Source organism: Sebastes umbrosus, chromosome 1 (genome assembly GCF_015220745.1).
Source record: "Sebastes umbrosus isolate fSebUmb1 chromosome 1, fSebUmb1.pri, whole genome shotgun sequence".
Lineage (NCBI taxonomy): Eukaryota > Metazoa > Chordata > Actinopteri > Perciformes > Sebastidae > Sebastes > Sebastes umbrosus.
The window spans coordinates 25,112,346-25,136,035 of record NC_051269.1 but is presented as its reverse complement, the minus strand read 5'-3'; the positions used below and the strand labels follow the sequence as shown (position 1 = coordinate 25,136,035).

At 40.1% G+C, this 23,690-nt stretch overlaps 1 protein-coding gene across 3 annotated transcripts; it reads left to right on the top strand.

Moving 5' to 3' along the window:
* The first annotated feature begins 3,365 nt into the window (after positions 1-3,365).
* Positions 3,366-10,326, top strand: rassf1 (Ras association domain family member 1). Of its 3 annotated transcripts, XM_037779098.1 has the most exons (7): positions 3,366-3,548; positions 4,874-5,335; positions 7,574-7,698; positions 8,867-8,971; positions 9,105-9,375; positions 9,463-9,578; positions 9,693-10,326. In XM_037779098.1, the coding sequence occupies exons 2-7, from the start codon at positions 5,044-5,046 to the stop codon at positions 9,840-9,842; spliced, it is 1,059 nt and encodes a 352-aa protein (XP_037635026.1). In that variant the 5' UTR covers positions 3,366-3,548; positions 4,874-5,043; the 3' UTR covers positions 9,843-10,326. The 3 variants fall into 3 exon arrangements, with proteins under 3 accessions (XP_037635026.1, XP_037635033.1, XP_037635043.1); XM_037779105.1 differs by lacking the exon at positions 3,366-3,548 and having other exon boundaries at positions 4,871-5,335; XM_037779115.1 differs by lacking the exons at positions 3,366-3,548; positions 4,874-5,335; positions 7,574-7,698 and adding an exon at positions 7,727-8,672.
* The last annotated feature ends 13,364 nt before the right edge of the window (positions 10,327-23,690 follow it).

Here is a 23,690-nt window from a genome sequence, read left to right as displayed (position 1 = left end):
ACATGATCATATATATTATCATGCTTCACAGTATCAATATTTGGTATTAGAAATAATTAACATTATGAATCAAACCTAAAGCTGAAAATTGACATGACTGTATAAAATGACCAGTGTTGACACAGAGCTAATTTTATAGTTGTACCCATTAGTTGGTATGTCATTCAAATGGTTAACTCTAAAAATCACAAACCTGTGCAGTCAAACGGCTATAAAAGTAGTAGTTAGTGTAAAACCAGTTTGGGTGCATATTGTTGGTTAAGGATGTGATGTCTCGGACTAATACCACCCATTCCTCATCCACCAGTTAGTGGACACTCACTGGTCAGCTGTTCGTATGTTATTGTGCTCCAATTACTCCCCCAAGAGCTTGTGACTCTGCAGGGCCTCCACACACTGTGCAGACAGAGCATGAAGACAACAACATGCTCATTCAGGACATCCCGCTCTTTGTTTTTCTCTGTCTGTCTTAGACACATGGTTATGCCCACTAACTACAGCACCATATGGTCTCTTCATGCTTAAATATTATACAGATGAAGTCTAATTATAGACTGACAAAGCTGCTATGTTTTTTGCACATTGTGTGCTTGATCATTGTTTATTTTTTCCAGAAGAGCAAGACATGCCATGTGGGTTCCTGTTATGACCCATACTCATTACTCAGGCACTTATGTTGTCCAGATGGTGGCATTAAATGTAACACCAAAATCATAAGTAGTAGGCTATAATAAGTCCTAACTCCCATATTGTGAACTCCAGTTGTTATGAGACTCGGATCGTTATACATCCAGTTTTTACTCTATTGTATTGACTTTTAAACAGTGCTGGACAAATCATTAGTGAATTTAAAGTAACAATACCACATGACAGTATAAAAAGACTTCATTACAAATAAGTCTTTCATTCAAAATGTCACTAAGAGGAATAGTGTTTAACATTTCAGGGGATCTATTTGCAGAAATGGAATATAATATTCATAACTATGTTTCATTAGTGAAACTAATAACCGTTGTGTTTTGTTAGCTTAGAATGAGTCCTTCATATCTACATATAGAGCGGGTCCTCTTCATGGAGTCCGCCATGTTGCTCCACCATGTTTCTACGTTTCTACAGTGGCCCAGAACGGACAAACCAAACACTGGTTCGAGCATTTCGTGTTTCTACGTTACCTGAAGGCCACCTTAGTTCCTCCGATATGCTTGTGAACTTGCGGTAATGTGAGCTGCAGAGTGCAAAACCGCGGTATCATCAGCCGCCGTGTGACTTCTGTTGCTTCTAAAGTAGTGATATTATGGTAGGATGACCTCTGAGCCAGGCAAACGGCGTTATTACAGTTTTGGGCTCACGTTACTGCAGTCTTGGAAAGAGAGGAGTGAGCGGAGGGGTACTCAGTTGGTTGCAATCTGCAACCACACCGCTAGATGCCACCAAATCCTACACACTGTACCTTTAAGTCAAAGTACACAAGTAGCCTATTAGCAAAAAAATTTTCTTAAATTGTGAAAGTAAAAGTAGGTTACTCATAATGCAGAGTGGTCGCCCTCAGTGTTATATTATTATATTATTGGATCATTATTATTGATGTATTAATATGTAAGCCGCACTATAATTTTGCAACTTTGTAGTTGGTCAAGGTGGAGCTAAAAAAGGACATATAGAATACTCATGTAAAGCACAAGTACCTCTAAATTGTATTTAATTACTTGAGTACTTTGTTGATGTATTTACTGTGGTTACTTTCCAGGACTGCTTTTAAACATGTTTTTGTTTTCAAAAAGGCTTTGACAGTGTTTGGGCAGACACAAAAACTGGTGCAGGGCACACTGACTTCACAAGTACATTTTATTAGCAGTCGTAGTAGAGAAAGAGACACACCTCTACTGTATTCTACATTGCCTCTCTGTCACAGTGGGATCTTGCTTTTCTCTCTACAAAGACTGAATGAACTCAGTGAAGAAAATAAAAGAGTAATACTCGACTAAACCTCGTGGTATTCACACATACATGTCTGGCTTGAGAGGGATAAGAAGATCCCTTCTTCATCTGCCTCCATATTTAAGCCTGGAGGCTTTTTCCTCATTGGGTCATTTCCAAATGGCCCTTAATTAAACATTAAACAGACTATTCATTCCAAACTGAAATATCCATCATTTGAGAAAAGTGACTCCCTCTGTTTCAGATTGATCAATCGTGTCATTCATTAGGACATGAAAGCACATTATACGGACTACATCAAAACCCTTCTTGACAAAGATCTAACATTTTACAGACTGTGTGATTTTTACTTTAGGTAGGCTATAAAATAATGAAGTCTTCCGATGTACCACCAAACAATCAATTTTAACTTTAACTTTATTGTCCACAAGGGAAGTTTGTCTTACAGCCCGCTAAAATGTAAACATAATTATAATTTAAAATAAAAATAATTTAAAAATATATCATTATTTTTACATTATTATAATATATTTAGGTATTTTAGCATTTATGTAATGTTATGTAATACATTTGTAAATAATTGTAATACATAAACAAATATGTTCTAATAAACCCTAAAGTCTGCAGTTATACATGTTAATAAAACAGAAGTTGTTTTTATTCATGGGTTATCAATGATCTTTAAACCATTATTTATTAACCATTAATAAAAGCTATTAGTCACAATTTATAGATAATTTATGAAGGGTGCCTTATTAGAAAGTTTTACTAAAAATACTACAATTATATATTATATAATAATATTATAATTATATATTATTATTATATATTATATTATAATTATATATATACAAAAAGTGCCACTTTCTAATCCCTTTATCATGGGTTTATAAATTGTATCTAATGGCTTAATTAACGGTTAATAAACAATTTACTAACTAGCAATAAGAGCAATCGTTGCCAGGTTGGGAAGGTCGTTTCTATTTAATAACACAATAATACATTAGTAAATAATTGTAATGCATAACAAATATTTTCTAATAATCAGAAGTTGTTTTTATTAATGATCTTCAAAGCATTAGAACCTTATTTATTAACCATTAATAAAAAGCTATTAGTCACAATTTATAAATACTTTATAAAGGGTGCCTTATTATTAGAAAGTTTTACCAAAAATACTACAATTATATATTATATAATTATAAATAAATTGTATTATAATTATATACAATTATTATTATATATTATATGATATGATATTATATTGTAATTATATATATATATATATATATATACTACAATGTCTGGAGTGCATGTTAATCTTTGTATTGACCCCTGCTGTAGATTTAATCCAGTATTAGTGCAGTGTGAGAGAGCAGAGAGGTTCATTGCTGTGGTTCCTCCCCTCAGGAGGAGGATGATGATGATGATGATGAAGGGGGTTTAATAGATCCCACTTGCTGCTCTGCTCGGGATTAGACGGTAATCCCTCGCTCACTATGTGCATGCGCAAACTGAAGTGCGTGCGACGGACGAGGGACGGCTCGGTGTTAACACAGACACACCACAAACGAACACCAAATCTCCTCTGCGATGATGCATTAAACAAGGTAAGGTCATTTTCTAACTAAAATAAATCAGAACATTTGTTCTGGGTTTTTTTTTCTGAGTTTTTGTCGTCCCGTTTGGGGACAGGAAGGATTAACCCGGGCTGTCCTGACACAGACTGTCTGTTCTGCTCTCTGCAACAAATGAAGAATAAAAGAAACTTTATAGATCAAACCATGTATGCTTATAGTTGCACAAGGGAAGTGCACGTATGACATATTAAGCATGAGAATATGCATGGCTGGTCCCAGCTATGTGCTCTCTCTCTCTCTCTCTCTCTCTCTCTCTCTCTCTTGTTGCCCTGCTGTGGATAATTGCTCTGTGTGCTGACCCACTTGGCAGACAGAGACCAGGCTTGTTCTTATTCAAGTCACAATGCAGCTCCAAACTCATGAAACAAAAAGTTTCTGATGCACCTGTGAGCATTTTACACTGATTTCCTCTCAGTGACACTCCACAGGAATGGTTTCAGTCATACAGTGTGTTTTGCAATTCCTGCACACGTGGTGGAATAAGTATTTATGAAAGTAGCAGCACCACTCCTCTACAAGTAAAAGTTAGTCTTCCTCAAGTAAAAGCACACAAGTATCAGTTAAGTGTACTTAAAATCTCACAACTAAGTAGGCTACTCTTGATGCAGCAGAATGTCTCCTGTCAGTGTTATATTATCATATCTTTTATTAATTATATTGATTGATTATGATGTAGTGTTTTTAATGTTGAAGGTAATTATAGCCTGCGTAGTTCCTACAACAATGATTCATATTCTATAACATTATTTTATGTTTTCTTTGCAGGCTATAATCTTAATTTACTGCAGCTGTATAATAAACAGCAGAGGAAATGTAGAATATTTCTCCTCTTGAAACACAGTGGTCCACATTCCACCACTATGTGTCACACACTCAGCACCTATATACATGTATACATAACATTATGTACGTTCAGCCGTAGGCTTTTTACCACCATTGTGTTGACAGTTATTTCTGAAATGATGGATTTAATGAATGAAATGGCACTGGCCCACTTTTACACAGTTCATTTTCAGTGTCACGCACTGGAAAAAACAGTATGAGTTGTCCCGGGATTGCAAAGGATTATAGCAGTCATCGTGTCCCACATTTTATATGGATCCTGGCATCAGAGAACAAAGGTTAATCTCTTGTTTTTCCATTTGTGAAGCACATACTGTAATACAGCATAGACATTGATTTTATGTTATTGCCTGAACTGAAACTGATTTTAATATGTCAGATTATTTATACATTAAACTGTAATAACATACATGTATTAATTGTATTGTGTATGATTTTAATCTGTTTTACAGCTCTGAACAACACACTGATCTGGACCTGACTGTGCTTTTTGCCCAACATCCACAACATCCTCATTAAGGATGCGAAGGTGCACATACTAATGCTGTCTGGATGTACACCCACACTAGCTCATGGACAGCCAGTGCTCACTTGACATGTCAGAGTCTGCGTCAGGGACAGGATGTCTAAATGTGAGCTGATTGAGCTGAAGGACCTCAGTGTGAATGATCCCATTGAGCTGGCTGCTCCTGCGGTCCGCACCGCCCAGCCACCTGTCAACCCGGGTCAGCAGAGCCACTTCCATGTCGTCCGTCTGCTCGGAGACAGCGTCAGCATCGAGGCGCCTCGGTGTCAGACAGGAGAGGCCGGAGTGGGTCATGACTTCCAGCCCTACAGTCACACCCATCTCACCTGGTGTGACCTGTGTGGAGAATTCATCTGGGGTCTTTACAAGCAAAGTTTACGCTGCGCCAGTGAGTACGACCTCATGCGTGTGAACTAGTTTGGTAATATTCAGTGTTTTTCCTCTGTGCCATAGACCTCTGTTGTTGTACAAAAGCTCAGCCGATTAGACTGTTATCAGGCTATTAAATAGGCGTTATCGGTTGCTGTAAGCCCCATAGATGTGGGTCAATAGGGGCCTACTGCACCCATTAGTAGGTTTTATCATCTACTCACATGGTAGATCACCGAAAGAAAGTTATAAAAGAAGACGACAGCGACCGTAGTAATCATGACAGGAGCAGAAGCGGAAGTCAGGCGCTGTAGTAAAGACAGTGTGAACCTCCATATGGGACTCCCAGGAGACTGGGGTCACATCCTGTGTGAAACCAACAAAGTTTAGTTGTCTTTATGTTCACAAGCGTTATGTTATATCTCTCTTGTTTGTGTTATTTTAAGCCAAAACACAATGTTTTCCCCCTTAATTTAACCAAGTGTGTTGTGCCTTTTTGTGTGTGTTCAAATGAATGAAACATGTTTTAATTAATTTTTACAACGTGTCAGAACGTGTTGCTTTTAAGTTTCACTTTCACTTTTACTCTGTAGTAGGCGTAGTAGGTCCCTACTGACCCACATCTATGGTCCTTTTTTGTGACCGATAACGGCTATTTAATGGCCTGATAACTGTTGAATCACAGCACTATTAAAAGCACATCAATGAGCCAAAATGTCACTGAGCTGTAACTGTGGTTTATTTTGAGTCCAGCCCTTCTGCTGCACCAAATGTGTATTAATCCACGGCTGAAAATCGTCCCCCAAGAAACTCACCATTTACTCCTGTTTCTAACATTTGCTAAAAATTACAGTGCCCAGCTGTTTAGCAAATTATTGAGCCATATTTAAAAAATATGGGCGTTGGCGCTGAGAGCCACAGACAGGTTGGAAAGTATTAACTAACGGATATTTGATTTTGGCAATAAGAAAAATATAGAAACACACCAGCCTTGTCCTTTATGTTTGGTGTGTACATGATGAGTATGTTTTTTTGCAACCACAGAGATCTTTACTGCGTGAGACACAATGACGTACAGTATTTTAGGCTGCCTTGAATCATCATGTTCATGTTCATTATGTGCTTAATTATAGACGTTCAGAACCATTATGGTTGCTTACTCAAGGTTCATAAAAAACACTGGTATGAAGATAAAACCTTTAGGCTTATTGAGGGCTTGAAATGCCCTCAAATTAAAGCTCTGTAACCCCATAATAACTAAGTTGTGTCTGTCCAAAGCTCATAGTCTTAACTCTCCATTATCACAAGAATGCAGGATGTTCGCGTTATTTTTCCAGTCATGAGAAACTTTATCACAGTTTGTCCTAATCTGTAGGAAGCTCTGGCAAGCTTCATGTTGGTGCAGATAGTTCCTGGGAATATAGTTATATAGTTTGTCTATATAATTTGACTTCAGGCATTTCTGTCCCAGTTCAACAAAGACATGAACTGCTGTAGCACTTAGAAACAAACAGTGATAACGGCCTATAATTAACGTCCCATTAAATATCAAACATGAGCAAAGTTTTATTTTGGAAATACAAACATTTTGGCATTTAAAGTTACCATATTAAAAAGTGAGTTTTTTAATATAAAGCTGTATAAATACTGTGAAAGTATAGAAACGCTCAATCCATGGAGGAAATATACACAGCCCGTATTCAGAAACTGTGCTTTTGAAACAAGCTGTCTGCACATTTGTGATGTCACAAATATACAATATAGGTCGGTGGTTCGATCCCTGGCCCCTCCAGTCCACTTGTCGAAGTAGCAAAGATACTGAACCCCAAATTACTCCTGATGGCTGAGCCATCGGTGTGTGAATGAGTATTTAGATTAGATCCTGATTGGCAGGTTGGCACCTTGCATGGCAGCCTCCACCATCAGTGTGTGAATGTGTGTGTGAATGGGTGAATGCTGACATGTAGTGTAAAGAACTTTGAGTGGTCGGAAGACTAGAACGGCACTTTATAAATGCAAGTCCATTTACCATTAACCATACGGGACCTTTAACATAGATAATGCATCTAGTTAGTGTGTTTTGGGTGACGTTTTTCAGCACTGGGACAGATTACTGAACAAAGTCCACACCAGAGGGCTCTACACAACAAGCGCTGACCGCTAGCCAAGGATAACTAACTAACTCTCTCTCTCTCTGTCTCTCTCTCTCTCTCTCTCTCTCTCTCTCTCTCTCTGTCTCTCTCTCTCTCTCTCTCAGACTGCAGTTACACTTGTCACTACCGCTGCCGACCATTCATCCAGCTGGACTGCAGCACAGACGGAAGTTTGTTAACAGACGAGGACGATTTCTCTGTCGACTCCCTCGAGACAGACACAAATGTGGTGAGGAACAAAGCTACAATACAATCGCATATTTTATCAATAGTACATTTGAATAGAAAGCAGTCTTCATTGGATTGTTTTAGGTGAGTATAAGTCAAAGCAGCTGGAGGCTACCAGATTGTCCACTGCTGTCCACTGAGTATCAGTGTGCCATATGTCCTCAAGGATGCTGGTTTTATTACCTCCAATGCATCTATACTGAGAGGAGGGGGGTGACTTAACAACTTCACAATAAAACAGCTGCCTTTATTTCAGAACCACAGAAAAACATCTAGGACCAGCACAAGTTATCAGATAATTAAAGGAACCGTTTTTCAGCTCACTCAGACCATATTAATATGAAATCTGTATCCAATGGGACATTCAACAAAATCCAGAAAAGTTGATTCATCATGATTTGTGAAGCCCTAAACTAGACTAGACTGCCCAACTAGACTATGTTAAAACGCAAAATGAAGGTGTGGCAAAATAGGGAATTTCTCAAAAAATAAAGCTGTTGGTGGAGTTGTGATATAGTGAATTATATATGATAAGAAACTACATTTTAATATTAATATTGTACACACACATCTTGGGTGAAAGTTTTGCTCTCAGGATAATATAAGCAGATCTCCTCTGGGAGTGGGCCGGCCCTTCAGACACCTTTGTGATGTTTTATTGTCTGGGAGGAGCAAATGGAAATGCTGATTTCAAAAGAGCTGTTAGCAGAATCACATCTCTCCAGATGAAAGAGAGAGAGAGACGGAGGAACGCTGAGAAAATTCTGACACACAGCTCCAGAAATCGGTTTTATCAATTTTGACGATGACAAAAATCTAATAAAGTTCACCTGAACTTCGGAGATGAACCGGGGAAGCACAGCAAGTGACACATTTTGCAGCCAGGAGGACAGTAGCTCAGAGCTGGAGCTGTATTTTACTGCACGTACGTCTTTCTTTCACAAGGTCAGAAGATCAGCAGTGAGGCTCAGTCCTGTAGGCACAAAGCTGTTTTCACTTTCTGCTTAACTATCTACTGTACATATATCTCTATTTTCTAACCACAGACAGAAAGCTTGTTTTACTTTTATTTCCATGCATCTGTTCTCTTTCGCTTTCTACTCACTAGTGAGGACAAGCTTTCTGCTGACATTATATTTGCTGTACTGATCCTGCTCTTTTCTTTTTAGGATGAACAGATCGACTGGGGTAAACAGGAGTTGACTGTTAGTGAGATTCAACAGAAGGTTAAGGAGTATAATGCACAGATCAACAGCAATCTCTACATGGTGGTCGTGAGTGACTAATGAACATTTCATCCCTGCATTTAAGCACAAATGTGTACTTGAGCTGCATTTTAATATTAGTATTGAATAGTTTGCAGACCATTTCACTCCCATTCTTACCGTCTATCTGTCTACCTTGCAGAATAAAGACGGGTCCTACACTGGTTTCATCAAGGTCCACTTTCAGTTAGTCCGCCCCATCTCCCTGCCTCCCCCTCAGGAGGAAGATCAGCAGGGCAGGCGGATGAAACGGCGGACATCTTTCTACCTCCCCAAAGACGCTGCCAAGCACCTGCATTTAAGCTCCCAAACGCGGGTGCGAGAAGTCATCGAGGCGTTGCTCAACAAGTTCACCGTGGTGGACAACCCGGCCAAGTTTGCCCTTTTTGAACGCGCTGAGAGACATAGTCAAGGTAGGAGACCCTCAATGATACGCAGTTACTGTAAAACAAAACAGAAGCAAGTATTAAGTTGTAAGTGCTGAGTTGTATTTCCTCTAGTGTACATGCGTAAACTGCCTGATGATGAGCGCCCTCTCCACCTGCGCTTGTGTGCTGGCCCCAGTGAAAAAGCCTTGAGTCTGGTGTTGAAAGAGAATGAGACGGGGGAAGTAAATGTAAGTTTCCATTTGGCTCTGAGCATCAATTCATATGATAAATGTGTCAATATTCGCTGATAAAGTCTAATGTATATACAACAGATTCTAATGTGAAGTCTCTCTCCTCCACAGTGGGATGCATTTAGTTTTCCTGAGCTGTGCAACTTTCTGCGAATCCTGAAGCGGGAGGAAGAAGAGCATGTGCGTCAGATTGTGAGGCGCTACGCTCTCACTAGAGACACGGTGAAGCAGGCCATGGCGAGGATCACCACTCCTGGTTGACTTTGAGCGATTCAATTGATCTTCATATTTAAACATGAGGAAGAACGTTGTGCCACTTTGAATAGTATTGTTGATTAGCAATATAAAAAGGGAAGAAAAGAGCTCAGACAATGGCATTGTTTTGAATAAATGTTGTTGATGAAGCTGCTGTTATATTTAATGTGAACTACTTAAAGGCTTAGGCCCTGCTAATGTTGTGAACTGAATGGGGGGAAATAATAGAATATCTTGGATTTAATTGGATGCAGTTCTTTCCTGAAAGACCATGCTGCTTGACTGGATTATTTATAGTGGTATTAAAAAACACAATTTTAGTCTTTCCGGTCATTTATCATGTGATATTTAGTTTCATTTATATATTCTGTGAAGCTGTTTTTAAACATTTTGGCACTTTACTGAACCTGTGAAATGGATTTGGGCAAGTTACAATGTGAAACACTGTGTTTACATTCTAACTATCTAATAAACTGATGATGATAAATCATTTTGATGTCATTGTTTAAATTATACATGAAGTACTACGTTTGATAGACCGTGTGTTACAAGTGTAGTCCACATCCTAGTTTGATGAGCCAAAGCTGAAGTACACTATTTGGATAAAATGTGGACAATATGTTACAGTTGAACATCTCATTGAAAACCTCCATGGGCATTAATATGCTGTTTTAACAGCCTCCACTGTTTTGGGAGGCTTTCCATAAGATTTTGGGCGACTGAGTCAGTATATAACAGTGAAATATCTGTAGTGTAAAGTGTTTGGCCGAAGGAACAGAAAGGTTGGCTAACATAGAAGTATGCCCTGTGTATAAATGCCCCTATTTCTGCTGAGACTTGGAATATCACCCTTTAGCAGCGGCAACAGACAGAAAATGAAAGAATGAGTTAAGTACAGAAAGAAGGAGTATTTTATTTAGTAACAATCTTTATTCACAACATCTGAAATTAAATGAAGATGCTTCAGTAATACAAAATAACAGGCAGCATCTTTAGTGCTGAATCATTCTACTTGTGTATCTGATTTCTGAGATAATTAAATAAACAATTGTTAAATGAAGCAACTTATCAAGACGCACAGTCACATATGATTGTATCCCAGATACCCATTTACTACCAGATGCTTAAGAAAGGTAAGGTATTGTTGAAACTGTGCAGGAAACAATAATATGCATGTAAAAAATGTGGAAATAAAGTGATCTCAATAATCACCAGCCTTTAATGCAAATGTGTACTTTGTCTCCATCTTGTGGAGCTAAATAATTAAATTCTACTTGCACATCAACACCATCAACTGTATATTTAGTATGCTCACTCTGAAAACGTTTGTTCAAAATGATATAAAACAAATATAATGTAATTCTGCAAAGCATAAATCATTGTTGAACATCACTGCTAAACTGCTTTGTTTGCACATAAAACAACTGAAGGAACTGAACCATTTATTTACGTAAATAACCAGTTAAAACACAATGAAGTAATTGGTAAGATCAGGCATTCTGCGCTTACATGATTTAAAATTACAGTTTTTTAATGCAAACTAAAGGTTGTTTCTCATCCTTTGAAAATAAAAAAAAAATCAGACGATAAAAGTAAAAATAAAATTAGATAATCTACTCATCCCAGTTTTTGCAGCATATTTACACTATTTTGGCAAGAATGCTTCACACACTAATTCTGCCAACATGTATGCTTTAGTTTCTCATTCTGTGCTGTGGAAATATATTTTACAACAACTAAGTAATTTGTTCCATCATGTCATTTGCTGAAAGAGATCAAAATTATTTTATTCTTTAACCTGTATCTCTACATTTTCTTTGAGTACTTTGAAATAACACGATTCTCACCTATAAATAATTAAAGGAACAGCGTGTTATTAATATAACAATAAATCACCAACCTCCCCGAACAGTTGGACAGATTTTGATATCAGCGGTTTGAGCATCGCCAGCCGGTCCGATGCTGAACCACGGGAAGAGTTTCTCAGTGAAAGTGTCTCTGTGAGTGCAGACGTGAGTCATGTCTTCAGGGTCGTAGAAGGACACCTCCCCTCTGTCGTAGTCCAGCTGGACTCCGATCCTCTGGAGACTCTTCTTCACTCTGATTGTCTCACCAACAACATCAGTGTAATTTCCACTGAGAAGTGTTACACACCAGATTCCATCATCTGGTAAAGGCTTTGCCTTCCCCTTCCTGTCAACCGACTCTTTAGCCAAACCCACGTTCCAGTGTGGATGGTCCCCCACCTCCACCTCCCAGCGGTGTGTCCCCGAGCTGATACCCTCCGAGCCCAGGACATTAACAAACGCGGCGTTGCTCTCTGGATTGTAAGGAAGCTGCTGGTTTGAGTCACCGTTTCTCATGCTGGTCAGATCATCAGACAGATAGAGATCGGTGGATGCAGTGTTTGGGTCCAGAATGACAGGACTGAAGCGGACCTTGTCCTTCATCTTCTCCCAGACTCTGAAGGACAGGTTGCCCAGGTGTTTGGCCACGTCTATCAGCGCTCCTGAGACCAGATGTGGATCTGGCGGTGAGCACTGGACTCTGGTCTGAGTGTGTTTCTGCAGGTCTTCTTCAACAGCAGCGATACTGTCTGACAGAGAGGAGATCTGCTCCTGAATCCTCTTCATCTCTCTGCTGATAGTCTTCCCCTTCTCCTCCTCTTCCTCCCTCAGAGCTGCCAGTCTGGACTCCTCTTCCTCTTTCAGGAACTGGTGGAGCTTGTTGAACTCTGATCTGATCTGCCTCTCTGTGGTCAACAGCTGCTTCATGCAGTGTTTAACCATTTCCTCGTATGTTTTCTCCACTTGTTTGTATTTGTCCCTCTTGTCATATAGAGACTTCAGCTGGTCCTGCAGGTCACCGACTGCTTGTTCTACAGGAACCACAGCTCGACACACCGTCTTCTTTCCTTTTTCTGTCTCAGGTGATCCAGCTTTCTGTCCCTCAGCAAAGGAGTCAGCCAGTTCCTTCAATGCAAAGTTCACCCCAGGATCGTCTTTTGAGCCTTTTCTTTTACAAATGGGACAGTTTTTGCTTTTAGCTTGTTCCCAGAATTTCTTCAGGCAGCTTGAACAGAAGCTGTGGTGGCAGCCCAGAGACACAGGATCTCTGAACGTCTCTGAACACACATTGCAGCTCAGGAAACTTTCAAAAAGAGCGGTGTTCTCAGCCATTCCTCTTGGTGTCTAAATTATCTTTCAATAGCAAGACTCACCGAGTTACCGTCCCTTCTCTTGATTGCTTCAAAATAATCTAAATGTGTATCTTCCTGTGTGTTATCACACCCTGTGTGTCAGCTGACTGATTAAACCAGTTTCACAGCATATTGTTTTTCAGCCAACATGATGTAACAGGAACCGCCTCCTGCTAACACGCCAGTATGACTGTTTCTTGCCTATACAACTATAGCATTCAATTAAATACAGGTACATGGTCTGTTCTTAATTCAACCCTCATTTAACCTTTCTAGTATTTTACAGCTTGCTGTGTTTTTCTCCCACATGTTCTCATTTATTCACTCATTCATTCACTCTCTCTGTCTCATACTTTTTACTCTCTTCGTCCTGCTTAGAGTCACAGGAGGACTTGAGTTCATCCCATCATGCATTGCTGGAATGATTATCATTATCTGCAAAACAAAATCACATTTATTTGGAAAAGAATCCATAAATGTTCCGTCAGTGTCTTTATAATCTTTTGATCATAACTTCAGGTTTCATCTATCAAAGTAAAGCATGAAGTAAAACCTGACCAGATGTACTTCTTTCTTATTATTTCTTTATTTCTTGTAGCAGTTATTCTTCCAACAGTCCTGAGGCCTGTTTCAGAAAGCGGGATTAGTGAAAACTCTGAGTTAGTGAAGCAGCTCAGAGACACAGGATCTCTGAATGTCTCTGAACACACATGGCAGTTCAGGACACTTTCAAAATGAGAGGTTTGCTCAGCCATTTGTCTTGGTGTTTAAATTATCTTTCAATAGCAAGACTTAGAAAGTTACTTTCCCTTCTCTTGATTGCTTCAAATAATCCAAACATGCATTTTCCAGCAAGAGATCCCACACCCTGTGATGACTCTCAGCTCTGTTCAACAATGTCTTCTTTCAGTTTCAGTGTGCTATGTCACCAGCAGATGGTGTCAGCAGATCCGTAGGCAAATAAAATAAAAAGAACATGCAACATCTCTGTCGTTTCTTAAAGAATTTTATTCCTACAGCTCATAAAAAAACAATAAACTTGAACAAAGGAGATGTTTTTTCTTTACCCCTCCATTGAGGACTGATTTCAACAGGCTGACACTAAACCAGTTTACAACATTTTGTATTTCTCAGCCAACATGAACTTGTAACAGGAAACATGATCTGCAAACACCTCAGTATTGACTGTGTTTATCACATCCAGTTCAAATACAAGTTTGGCTTTCAATTAAAGTAAAATCACATGGTGAGTTTTTAATTCAACCCTCATTTGACCTTTATAGTATTTTACAGCTTGCTGTGTTTTTCTCCTCATATGCTCTCATTTATTTACTCATTTATTCATTCACTCACTCATCATCTGTATCTTCTTTTTCCTGGTCACAGGAGGACTTGAGTCTATTATCATTATATTAACAAATACAATACAAAATAGGATAACAAATTAAATGTGTACTTTGTCTCCATCTTGTGGAACTAAATAATTAAATTATACTCGCACATCAACACCATCAACTGTATATTTAGTATGCTCACTCTGAAAACGTTTGTTCAAAATGATATAAAACAAATATAATGTAATTCTGCAAAGCATAAATCATTGTTTTACATCACAGCTAAACTGCTTTGTTTGCAGATAAAACAACTGAAGGAACTGAACCATTTATTTACGTAAATAATCAGTTAAAACACAATGAAGTAATTGGAAAGATCAGGCATTCTGTGCTTACATGATTTAAAATTACAGTTTTTTAATGCAAACTAAAGGTTGTTTCTCATCCTTTGAAAATAAAAAAAAATACGTAATAAAATTAGACAGTAAATCTACTCGTCCCAGTTCTTGCAACATATTTACACCACAAACACCATTTTGGTAAGAATGCTTCACACACTAATTCTGTCAACATGTATGCTTTAGTTTCTCATTCTGTGCTGTGGAAATATATTTCACAACAACTAAATAATTTGTTCCATCATGTAATTTGCTGAAAGAGATCAAAATAATTTTATTCTTTAACCTGGATCTCTACATTTTCTTTGAGTACTTTGAAATTACACGATTCTCACCTATAAAGAATTAAAGGAACAGTGTGTAGGATTTAGGGAGATCTCTTAGCAGACATGGAATATAATATTCATAAGTATGTTTACATTAGTGTATAATCACCTGAATCATCAACACCTTCTCATCCCAACTCCGCTTTGTCACGCCACTTTATTTTTATAGTTACCCTTAATGTCAGTTAGGATTATAGGCAACAGAACCACTATAGTTAGGTTTAGGGAAGAAATACATGGTGGGGCTTCAAACTACCAAGTTTGTACAATGAAAATGACACTGAATGTTGTGAACACGATACACGAACAAACAGCTGATTGAAACATGACGCACGGGACACTCAGGACGCTCAGATACGGTTGATTCCTCTTTACTGATTTATCTTAACACAACAGCACAGTTTTACCACCACAGAGGCTTATAACTATATATTATAACCACACAGGCTTAAAAGGCTTAAAAATACAAATTACAGAGCAAGTAAGTAGTCTTCTATTTTTCATCATTTTTTCCCTCCCACCCCCAACAATAAAGGAAATAATCAATATAACACTAATGGAAACAGTTACAAGACTTAGAGCAACAATGATACCAACATTAGAAACCACACCACACCCTGCTGCTGCCGCCTGATCTAATTCTGCCCACGCGAGGCGCGGATCGTCTCAAACAAGCCTGCAAAACAAAATCACATTTATTTGAAAACAGTCCATAAATGTTCTGTCGGTGTGTTTACAATCTTTTGATTATAGCTTCAGGTTTCATCTTTCAAAGTAAAACATGAAGTAAGTAACTGACTTCATTTGCTTCTCTTCTTGCAGCAGTTACTTTTCCAACGGTATAGACAAAAACACAAAGTGGCTTGAAAAAATATATATCCAGACAGTGAGAGAAGTTGTTTAACGCTGTAATGTTCTGTAAATATTCTCATAATATATGACAGGATTATGGTATATCTGATAGCAGAGTCAGGCTCTCTGAGGAGCAGGGGCGAAACATATAAAAAAGGACTTGTTTGTATTTGTTTGTATTTGTCCCTCTTGTCCTGTGGAGACTTCAGCTGGTCCTCCAGGTCAATGGCTGCTTGTTCGATGGGAAACACCTTTTGAGTCTGGAGAGAAAACTCACAGACAGGACACACAGCTCCATCTTCATCCTCACAGAACAGTTAGTCACTTCTTGATGTTTACGACACACCTCCTCCACCTTCTTCCCTCCTTTTTCTGTCTCAGGTGATCCAGCTTTCTGTCCCCCAGCAAAGGAGTCAGCCAGTTCCTCCAGTCCAAAGTTCACCCCAAGATCTTCTTTTGAGGTTGGTCTTTTAAGAGTGAGACCTTTTTTGAGTCTATATGACACAGGATCACTGGTTGTCTCTGAATTCTCATGGCAGTTCAGAAAACTTTCAAAATGAGCACTTTTCTCAGCCATTTCTCCAGTACATTTGTGTCGGTGTTTAAATTATCTTTCAATAGCAAGACTCATCAAGCTACTGTCCCTTCTCTTGATTGCTTCAAATAATCCAAACATGCATTTTCCAGCAAGAGATCCCACCCCCTGTGAGGGCTCTCAGCTCTCTTCAACCAAGTGAAACTCTTTCAGTTTCATCTGAGAAAAGGCTCCTCTTACTTAGTCGCCAGCCCACAGAAACTACTAACAGGAAACATCATCTGCAAACACCTCAGTATTGACTGTGTTTATCACATCCAGTTCAAAAAAAAGTTTGGCTTTCAATTAAAGTAAAATCACATGGTGAGTTTTTAATTCAACCCTCATTTGACCTTTATAGTATTTTACAGCTTGCTGTGTTTTTCTCCTCATATGTTCTCATTTATTTACTCATTTATTCACTCACTCATCATTTGTATCTTATTTTTCCTGGTCACAGGAGGACTTGAGTCTATTATCATTATATTAACAAATGCAATACAAAATAGGATAACAAATTAAATGTGTACTTTGTCTCCATCTTGTGGAACTAAATAATTAAATTATACTTCCACATCAACACCATCAACTGTATATTTAGTATGCTCACTCTGAAAATGTTTGTTCAAAATGATATAAAACAAATATAATGTAATTCTGCAAAGCATAAATCATTGTTGAACATCACAGCTAAACTGCTTTGTTTGCAGATAAAACAACTGAAGGAACTGAACCATTTATTTACGTAAATAACTAGTTAAAACACAATGAAGTAATTGGTAAGATCAGGCATTCTGTGCTTACATGATTTAAAATTACAGTTTTTTAATGCAAGCAAAAGGTTGTTTCTCATCCTTTGAAAATAAAAACAAAATACGTAATAAAATTAAACAGTAAATCTACTCGTCCCAGTTTTTGCAGCATATTTACACCACAAACACCATTTTGGCAAGAATGCTTCACACACTAATTCTGCCAACATGTATGCTTTAGTTTCTCATTCTGTGCTGTGGAAATATATTTCACAACAACTAAATAATTTGTTCCATCATGTAATTTGCTGAAAGAGATCAAAATCATTTTATTCTTTAACCTGGATCTCTACATTTTCTTTGAGTACTTTGAAATTACACGATTCTCACCTATAAATAATTAAAGGAACAGTGTGTAGGATTTAGGGAGATCTCTTAGCAGACATGGAATATAATATTCATAAGCATGTTTACATTAGTGTATAATCACCTGAATCATCAACACCTTCTCATCCCAACTCCACTTTGTCACGCCACTTTATTTTTATAGTTACCCTTAATGTCAGTTAGGATTATAGGCAACAGAACCACTATAGTTAGGTTTAGGGAAGAAATACATGGTGGGGCTTCAAACTGCCAAGTTTGTACAATGAAAATGACACTGAATGTTGTGAACACGATACACGAACAAACAGCTGATTGAAACATGACGCACGGGACACTCAGGACGCTCAGATACGGTTGATTCCTCTTTACTGATTTATCTTAACACAACAGCACAGTTTTACCACCACAGAGGCTTATAACTATATATTATAACCACACAGGCTTAAAAGGCTTAAAAATACAAATTACAGAGCAAGTAAGTAGTCTTCTATTTTTCATCATTTTTTCCCTCCCACCCCCAACAATAAAGGAAATAATCAATATAACACTAATGGAAACAGTTACAAGACTTAGTGTGAGGGCTTTGGTTTAGGACCCAGAAGCAGACACAGACACAGCTGGATGGTGGTTGAAAGTCAGGTGGATTTATTGTAATAAAGGTGGTGAGGGCGCTGGAGAAGGCAGGGGACAGGCAGGCTGTTGAGCAGGGTGGAGTAGCTGGAGGAATGAGCTGCGGCGGCGTGAGGATGGCTCGATAGGAGGCTGGCACTGGAATCCAGAAGACAGGAGAACACAATGTTAGATAACAGAAGCACTAGGAAACACAGGAATAACTCTGGTAATTATCATACAGAGCGGCCGAGAAAATACCAACTGGTAGGCAGAACAATCTGGCGAGGACTGGCAGGAAAGCTGGTGTTCTTGTACTGTGGGTTGATTAGGTGATTGTTGACAGGTGCAGAGTGCAGAGTGGAGAGTGAGACCAGGTGCTTGATGAGGAAGCCGCGCCCCTGCCACATCCACAGGCAGGGGAGGGGGAGACCCAGGGGAAGCAGAACACTGAAAAACTACTGGAGTCAAGGCCAGAGACGTGACAGGACCCCCCCCTCAACGGGCGCCTCCGGGCGCCCCCTGAACCTTTGCTGGGTCCGTCTTCACCTGCCCCTGCTCGATGATGAAGCCCAGAAAACTCACAGAAGTCACGTGGAAGTCACATTTTTCAGCTTTTACAAACAGCTTGTTTTCCAGAAGACGACGGAGCACTAACCTCACATGTTGAACATGTTCTTCCATGTTCCGGGAGAAGATGAGTATATCATCTAGATAAACAAAAATGAAGTGGTTCAGCATGTCACGGAGGATGTCATTAACCAAGGCCTGGAAAACTGCAGGGGCGTTGGTGAGGCCAAAGGGCATGACTTGATACTCAAAATGGCCCAGGGGAGTGTTAAATGCAGTCTTCCACTCATCTCCTTCTCTGACTCGGATCAGATGGTAAGCGTTCCGGAGGTCCAGCTTTGAGAAAACAGTGGCCTTGTGCAGGGGCTCGAAAGAGGGGTCGATGAGGGGTAGTGGATACTTGTTTTTAATGGTTATGTCGTTGAGGCCACGGAAATCAATACAGGGGCGTAGGGTGTGATCTTTCTTTGCAACAAAGAAGAAGCCAGCACCAACAGGAGAAGAGGAGGGTCGAATAAAACCAGCAACTAGTGAGTCGTTGATGTACTTCTCCATAGCCTCCCTTTCGGGACGGGAGAGTTTATAGAGACGGCTCGAGGGAAGGGGGGCACCATGGTGCAGGTCTATAGCACAATCATAGGGCCTATGTGGGGGCAAGGTTTGGGCCCGCTGCTTACTAAACACCTCACCTAAGTCATGGTACACAGGAGGGACTGAAGAGAGGTCAGGAGGCTCAAAAGTAGGAGCAGCAGTTAACTGAGAGGGAGCTAGGGCTGACTGGAGACAGTGGGAGTGGCAAAAGGTGCTCCAACTAGCAATAGATGCGGTGGACCAATCAATATGGGGGTTATGGAGTTTAAGCCAGGGCTGACCTAGGACCACAGGAGCATGAGGTGAGGGAATAACTAGCAGTTTTATAGATTCGTGATGATTACCTGACAGGATGAGACTCAGGGGAACAGTGTGATGAGTAATGCGGGCCAGGAGCCTTCCATCCAGCGCATTGACATCCTTAGGAGCAGGAAGGGCTTCAACAGGGATCCCAGCTTGGGTAACGAGGGTGGAGTCAATGAAATTATCATCAGCCCCAGAATCAACCAGAGCAAGAAGGGGGATAGAGTCACCCTGGCACACAAGGGATGCATTAAATTGCATACGGGGGTGAGGGGCTGATGGAGAGGTGGAGGTGTGGCTCATCAGGGCCTCTCCAGTTCCGGATGAGCCTAATCTTTTGGCAGGTGAGGACAAGAAGCGAGGAAGTGGCCAGCCTTGCCACAATAGACACACACACCAGCCTTGACTCGCCGTTGGCGCTCTGAGGGTGAGAGACGAGCTCGTCCCAACTGCATGGGCTCCTCCATTGAGGGTGATGCTGAGGAATTGAGGGGCTGGCTGGTGAAGAACTGGCTGTCAGGGATCACCCGGGGGGCAGGTTTGGACTGGAAAGGAGAAGTGGAGGCATGCGGGCGGCTGGCTCTCTCCCTACGGCGTTCACGAAGACGGTTGTCTAAGCGTATGGACAGGGAAATAAGGGAGTCTAAACTATCAGTCTCATCCCTTGCAGCCAACTCATCCTTAATATTCTCAGCTAACCCATGAACAAACACTCCTTGTAAAGACACTTCATCCCACCCACTCTCTGCTGCCAGGATCCTAAACTCAACTGCATACTCTGCAACTGATCCAGAGCCCTGACGGAGGGAGAGGAGACGGTTAGCAGCCTCTTTACCCTGAACAGGATGATCAAAAACTTTTCTCAATTCAGCTATGAATACCGGGTAAGAATTACAAATAGGAGACTGCCTCTCCCACAAAGCTGTAGCCCACTGAGAAGCTTTACCAGTAAGTAAACCCAAAATAAATGCTATGCGTGACTTATCTGAAACATAGGTGGTAGGTTGCTGCTGGAACACGAGAGAACACTGGAGAAGGAACCGCCCACAAGCCCCCAAATCCCCAGAGTAGCGTTCTGGAGTCGGAATGAAAGGCTCACGGGCTAGTGGGGCTGGGGTGGCATGCCCTTGTGGAGGCGTTGGGAGCGCTGGTGGGGGGTCAGCTGGTGAAGCTGCTGTGGCAGATGAAGCTGTGAGATGGGCGTTGACCTGGTCCATTTGGCTGCCGAGTTGGATGACATTGGAGGAAAGGGCTCGCAGATTCTCCACCAATTCACGGAGGATCTTGTCATGTTGTCCAACCAGCGAACCCTGGGAGGCTAAAGCATGGCGGAGTGAATCTGTGTCTGCTGGGTCCATGGTGGCCAGATTGTTCTGTGAGGGCTTTGGTTTAGGACCCAGAAGCAGACACAGACACAGCTGGATGGTGGTTGAAAGTCAGGTGGATTTATTGTAATAAAGGTGGTGAGGGCGCTGGAGAAGGCAGGGGACAGGCAGGCTGTTGAGCAGGGTGGAGTAGCTGGAGGAATGAGCTGCGGCGGCGTGAGGATGGCTCGATAGGAGGCTGGCACTGGAATCCAGAAGACAGGAGAACACAATGTTAGATAACAGAAGCACTAGGAAACACAGGAATAACTCTGGTAATTATCATACAGAGCGGCCGAGAAAATACCAACTGGTAGGCAGAACAATCTGGCGAGGACTGGCAGGAAAGCTGGTGTTCTTGTACTGTGGGTTGATTAGGTGATTGTTGACAGGTGCAGAGTGCAGAGTGGAGAGTGAGACCAGGTGCTTGATGAGGAAGCCGCGCCCCTGCCACATCCACAGGCAGGGGAGGGGGAGACCCAGGGGAAGCAGAACACTGAAAAACTACTGGAGTCAAGGCCAGAGACGTGACACTTAGAGCAACAATGATACCAACATTAGAAACCACACCACACCCTGCCGCCTGATCTAATTCTGCCCACGCGAGGCGCGGATCGTCTCAAACAAGCCTGCAAAACAAAATCACATTCATTTGAAAACAGTCCATAAATGTTCTGTCGGTGTCTTTACAATCTTTTGATTATAACTTCAGGTTTCATCTTTCAAAGTAAAACATGAAGTAAGTAACTGACTTCATTTGCTTCTCTTCTTGCAGCAGTTACTTTTCCAACGGTATAGACAAAAACACAAAGTGGCTTGAAAAAATATATATCCAGACAGTGAGAGAAGTTGTTTAACGCTGTAATGTTCTGTAAATATTCTCATAATATATGACAGGATTATGGTATATCTGATAGCAGAGTCAGGCTCTCTGAGGAGCAAGGGCGAAACATATAAAAAAGGACTTGTTTGTATTTGTTTGTATTTGTCCCTCTTGTCCTGTGGAGACTTCAGCTGGTCCTCTAGGTCAATGGCTGCTTGTTCGATGGGAAACACCTTTTGAGTCTGGAGAGAAAACTCACAGACAGGACACACAGCTCCATCTTCATCCTCACAGAACAGTTAGTCACTTCTTGATGTTTACGACACACCTCCTCCACCTTCTTCCCTCCTTTTTCTGTCTCAGGTGATCCAGCTTTCTGTCCCCCAGCAAAGGAGTCAGCCAGTTCCTCCAGTCCAAAGTTCACCCCAAGATCTTCTTTTGAGGTTGGTCTTTTAAGAGTGAGACCTTTTTTGAGTCTATATGACACAGGATCACTGGTTGTCTCTGAATTCTCATGGCAGTTCAGAAAACTTTCAAAATGAGCACTTTTCTCAGCCATTTCTCCAGTACATTTGTGTTGGTGTCTAAATTATCTTTCAATAGCAAGACTCATCAAGCTACTGTCCCTTCTCTTGATTGCTTCAAATAATCCAAACATGCATTTTCCAGCAAGAGATCCCACCCCCTGTGAGGGCTCTCAGCTCTCTTCAACCAAGTGAAACTCTTTCAGTTTCATCTGAGAAAAGGCTCCTCTTACTTAGTCGCCAGCCCACAGAAACTAGTAACAGGAAACATCATCTGCAAACACCTCAGTATTGACTGTGTTTATCACATCCAGTTCAAATAAAAGTTTGGCTTTCAATTAAAGTAAAATCACATGGTGAGTTTTTAATTCAACCCTCATTTGACCTTTATAGTATTTTACAGCTTGCTGTGTTTTTCTCCTCATATGTTCTCATTTATTTACTCATTTATTCATTCACTCACTCATCATTTGTATCTTATTTTTCCTGGTCACAGGAGGACTTGAGTCTATTATCATTATATTAACAAATGCAATACAAAATAGGATAACAAATTAAATGTGTACTTTGTCTCCATCTTGTGGAACTAAATAATTAAATTATACTTCCACATCAACACCATCAACTGTATATTTAGTATGCTCACTCTGAAAATGTTTGTTCAAAATGATATAAAACAAATATAATGTAATTCTGCAAAGCATAAATCATTGTTGAACATCACAGCTAAACTGCTTTGTTTGCAGATAAAACAACTGAAGGAACTGAACCATTTATTTACGTAAATAACTAGTTAAAACACAATGAAGTAATTGGTAAGATCAGGCATTCTGTGCTTAAATGATTTAAAATTACAGTTTTTTAATGCAAGCAAAAGGTTGTTTCTCATCCTTTGAAAATAAAAACAAAATACGTAATAAAATTAGACAGTAAATCTACTCGTCCCAGTTTTTGCAGCATATTTACACCACAAACAGCATTTTGGCAAGAATGCTTCACACACTAATTCTGCCAACATGTATGCTTTAGTTTCTCATTCTGTGCTGTGGAAATATATTTTACAACAACTAAATAATTTGTTCCATCATGTAATTTGCTGAAAGAGATCAAAATATTTTTATTCTTTAACCTGGATCTCTACATTTTCTTTGAGTACTTTGAAATTGCATGATCCTCACCTATAAAGAATTAAAGGAACAGTGTGTAGGATTTAGGGAGATCTCTTAGCAGACATGGAATATAATATTC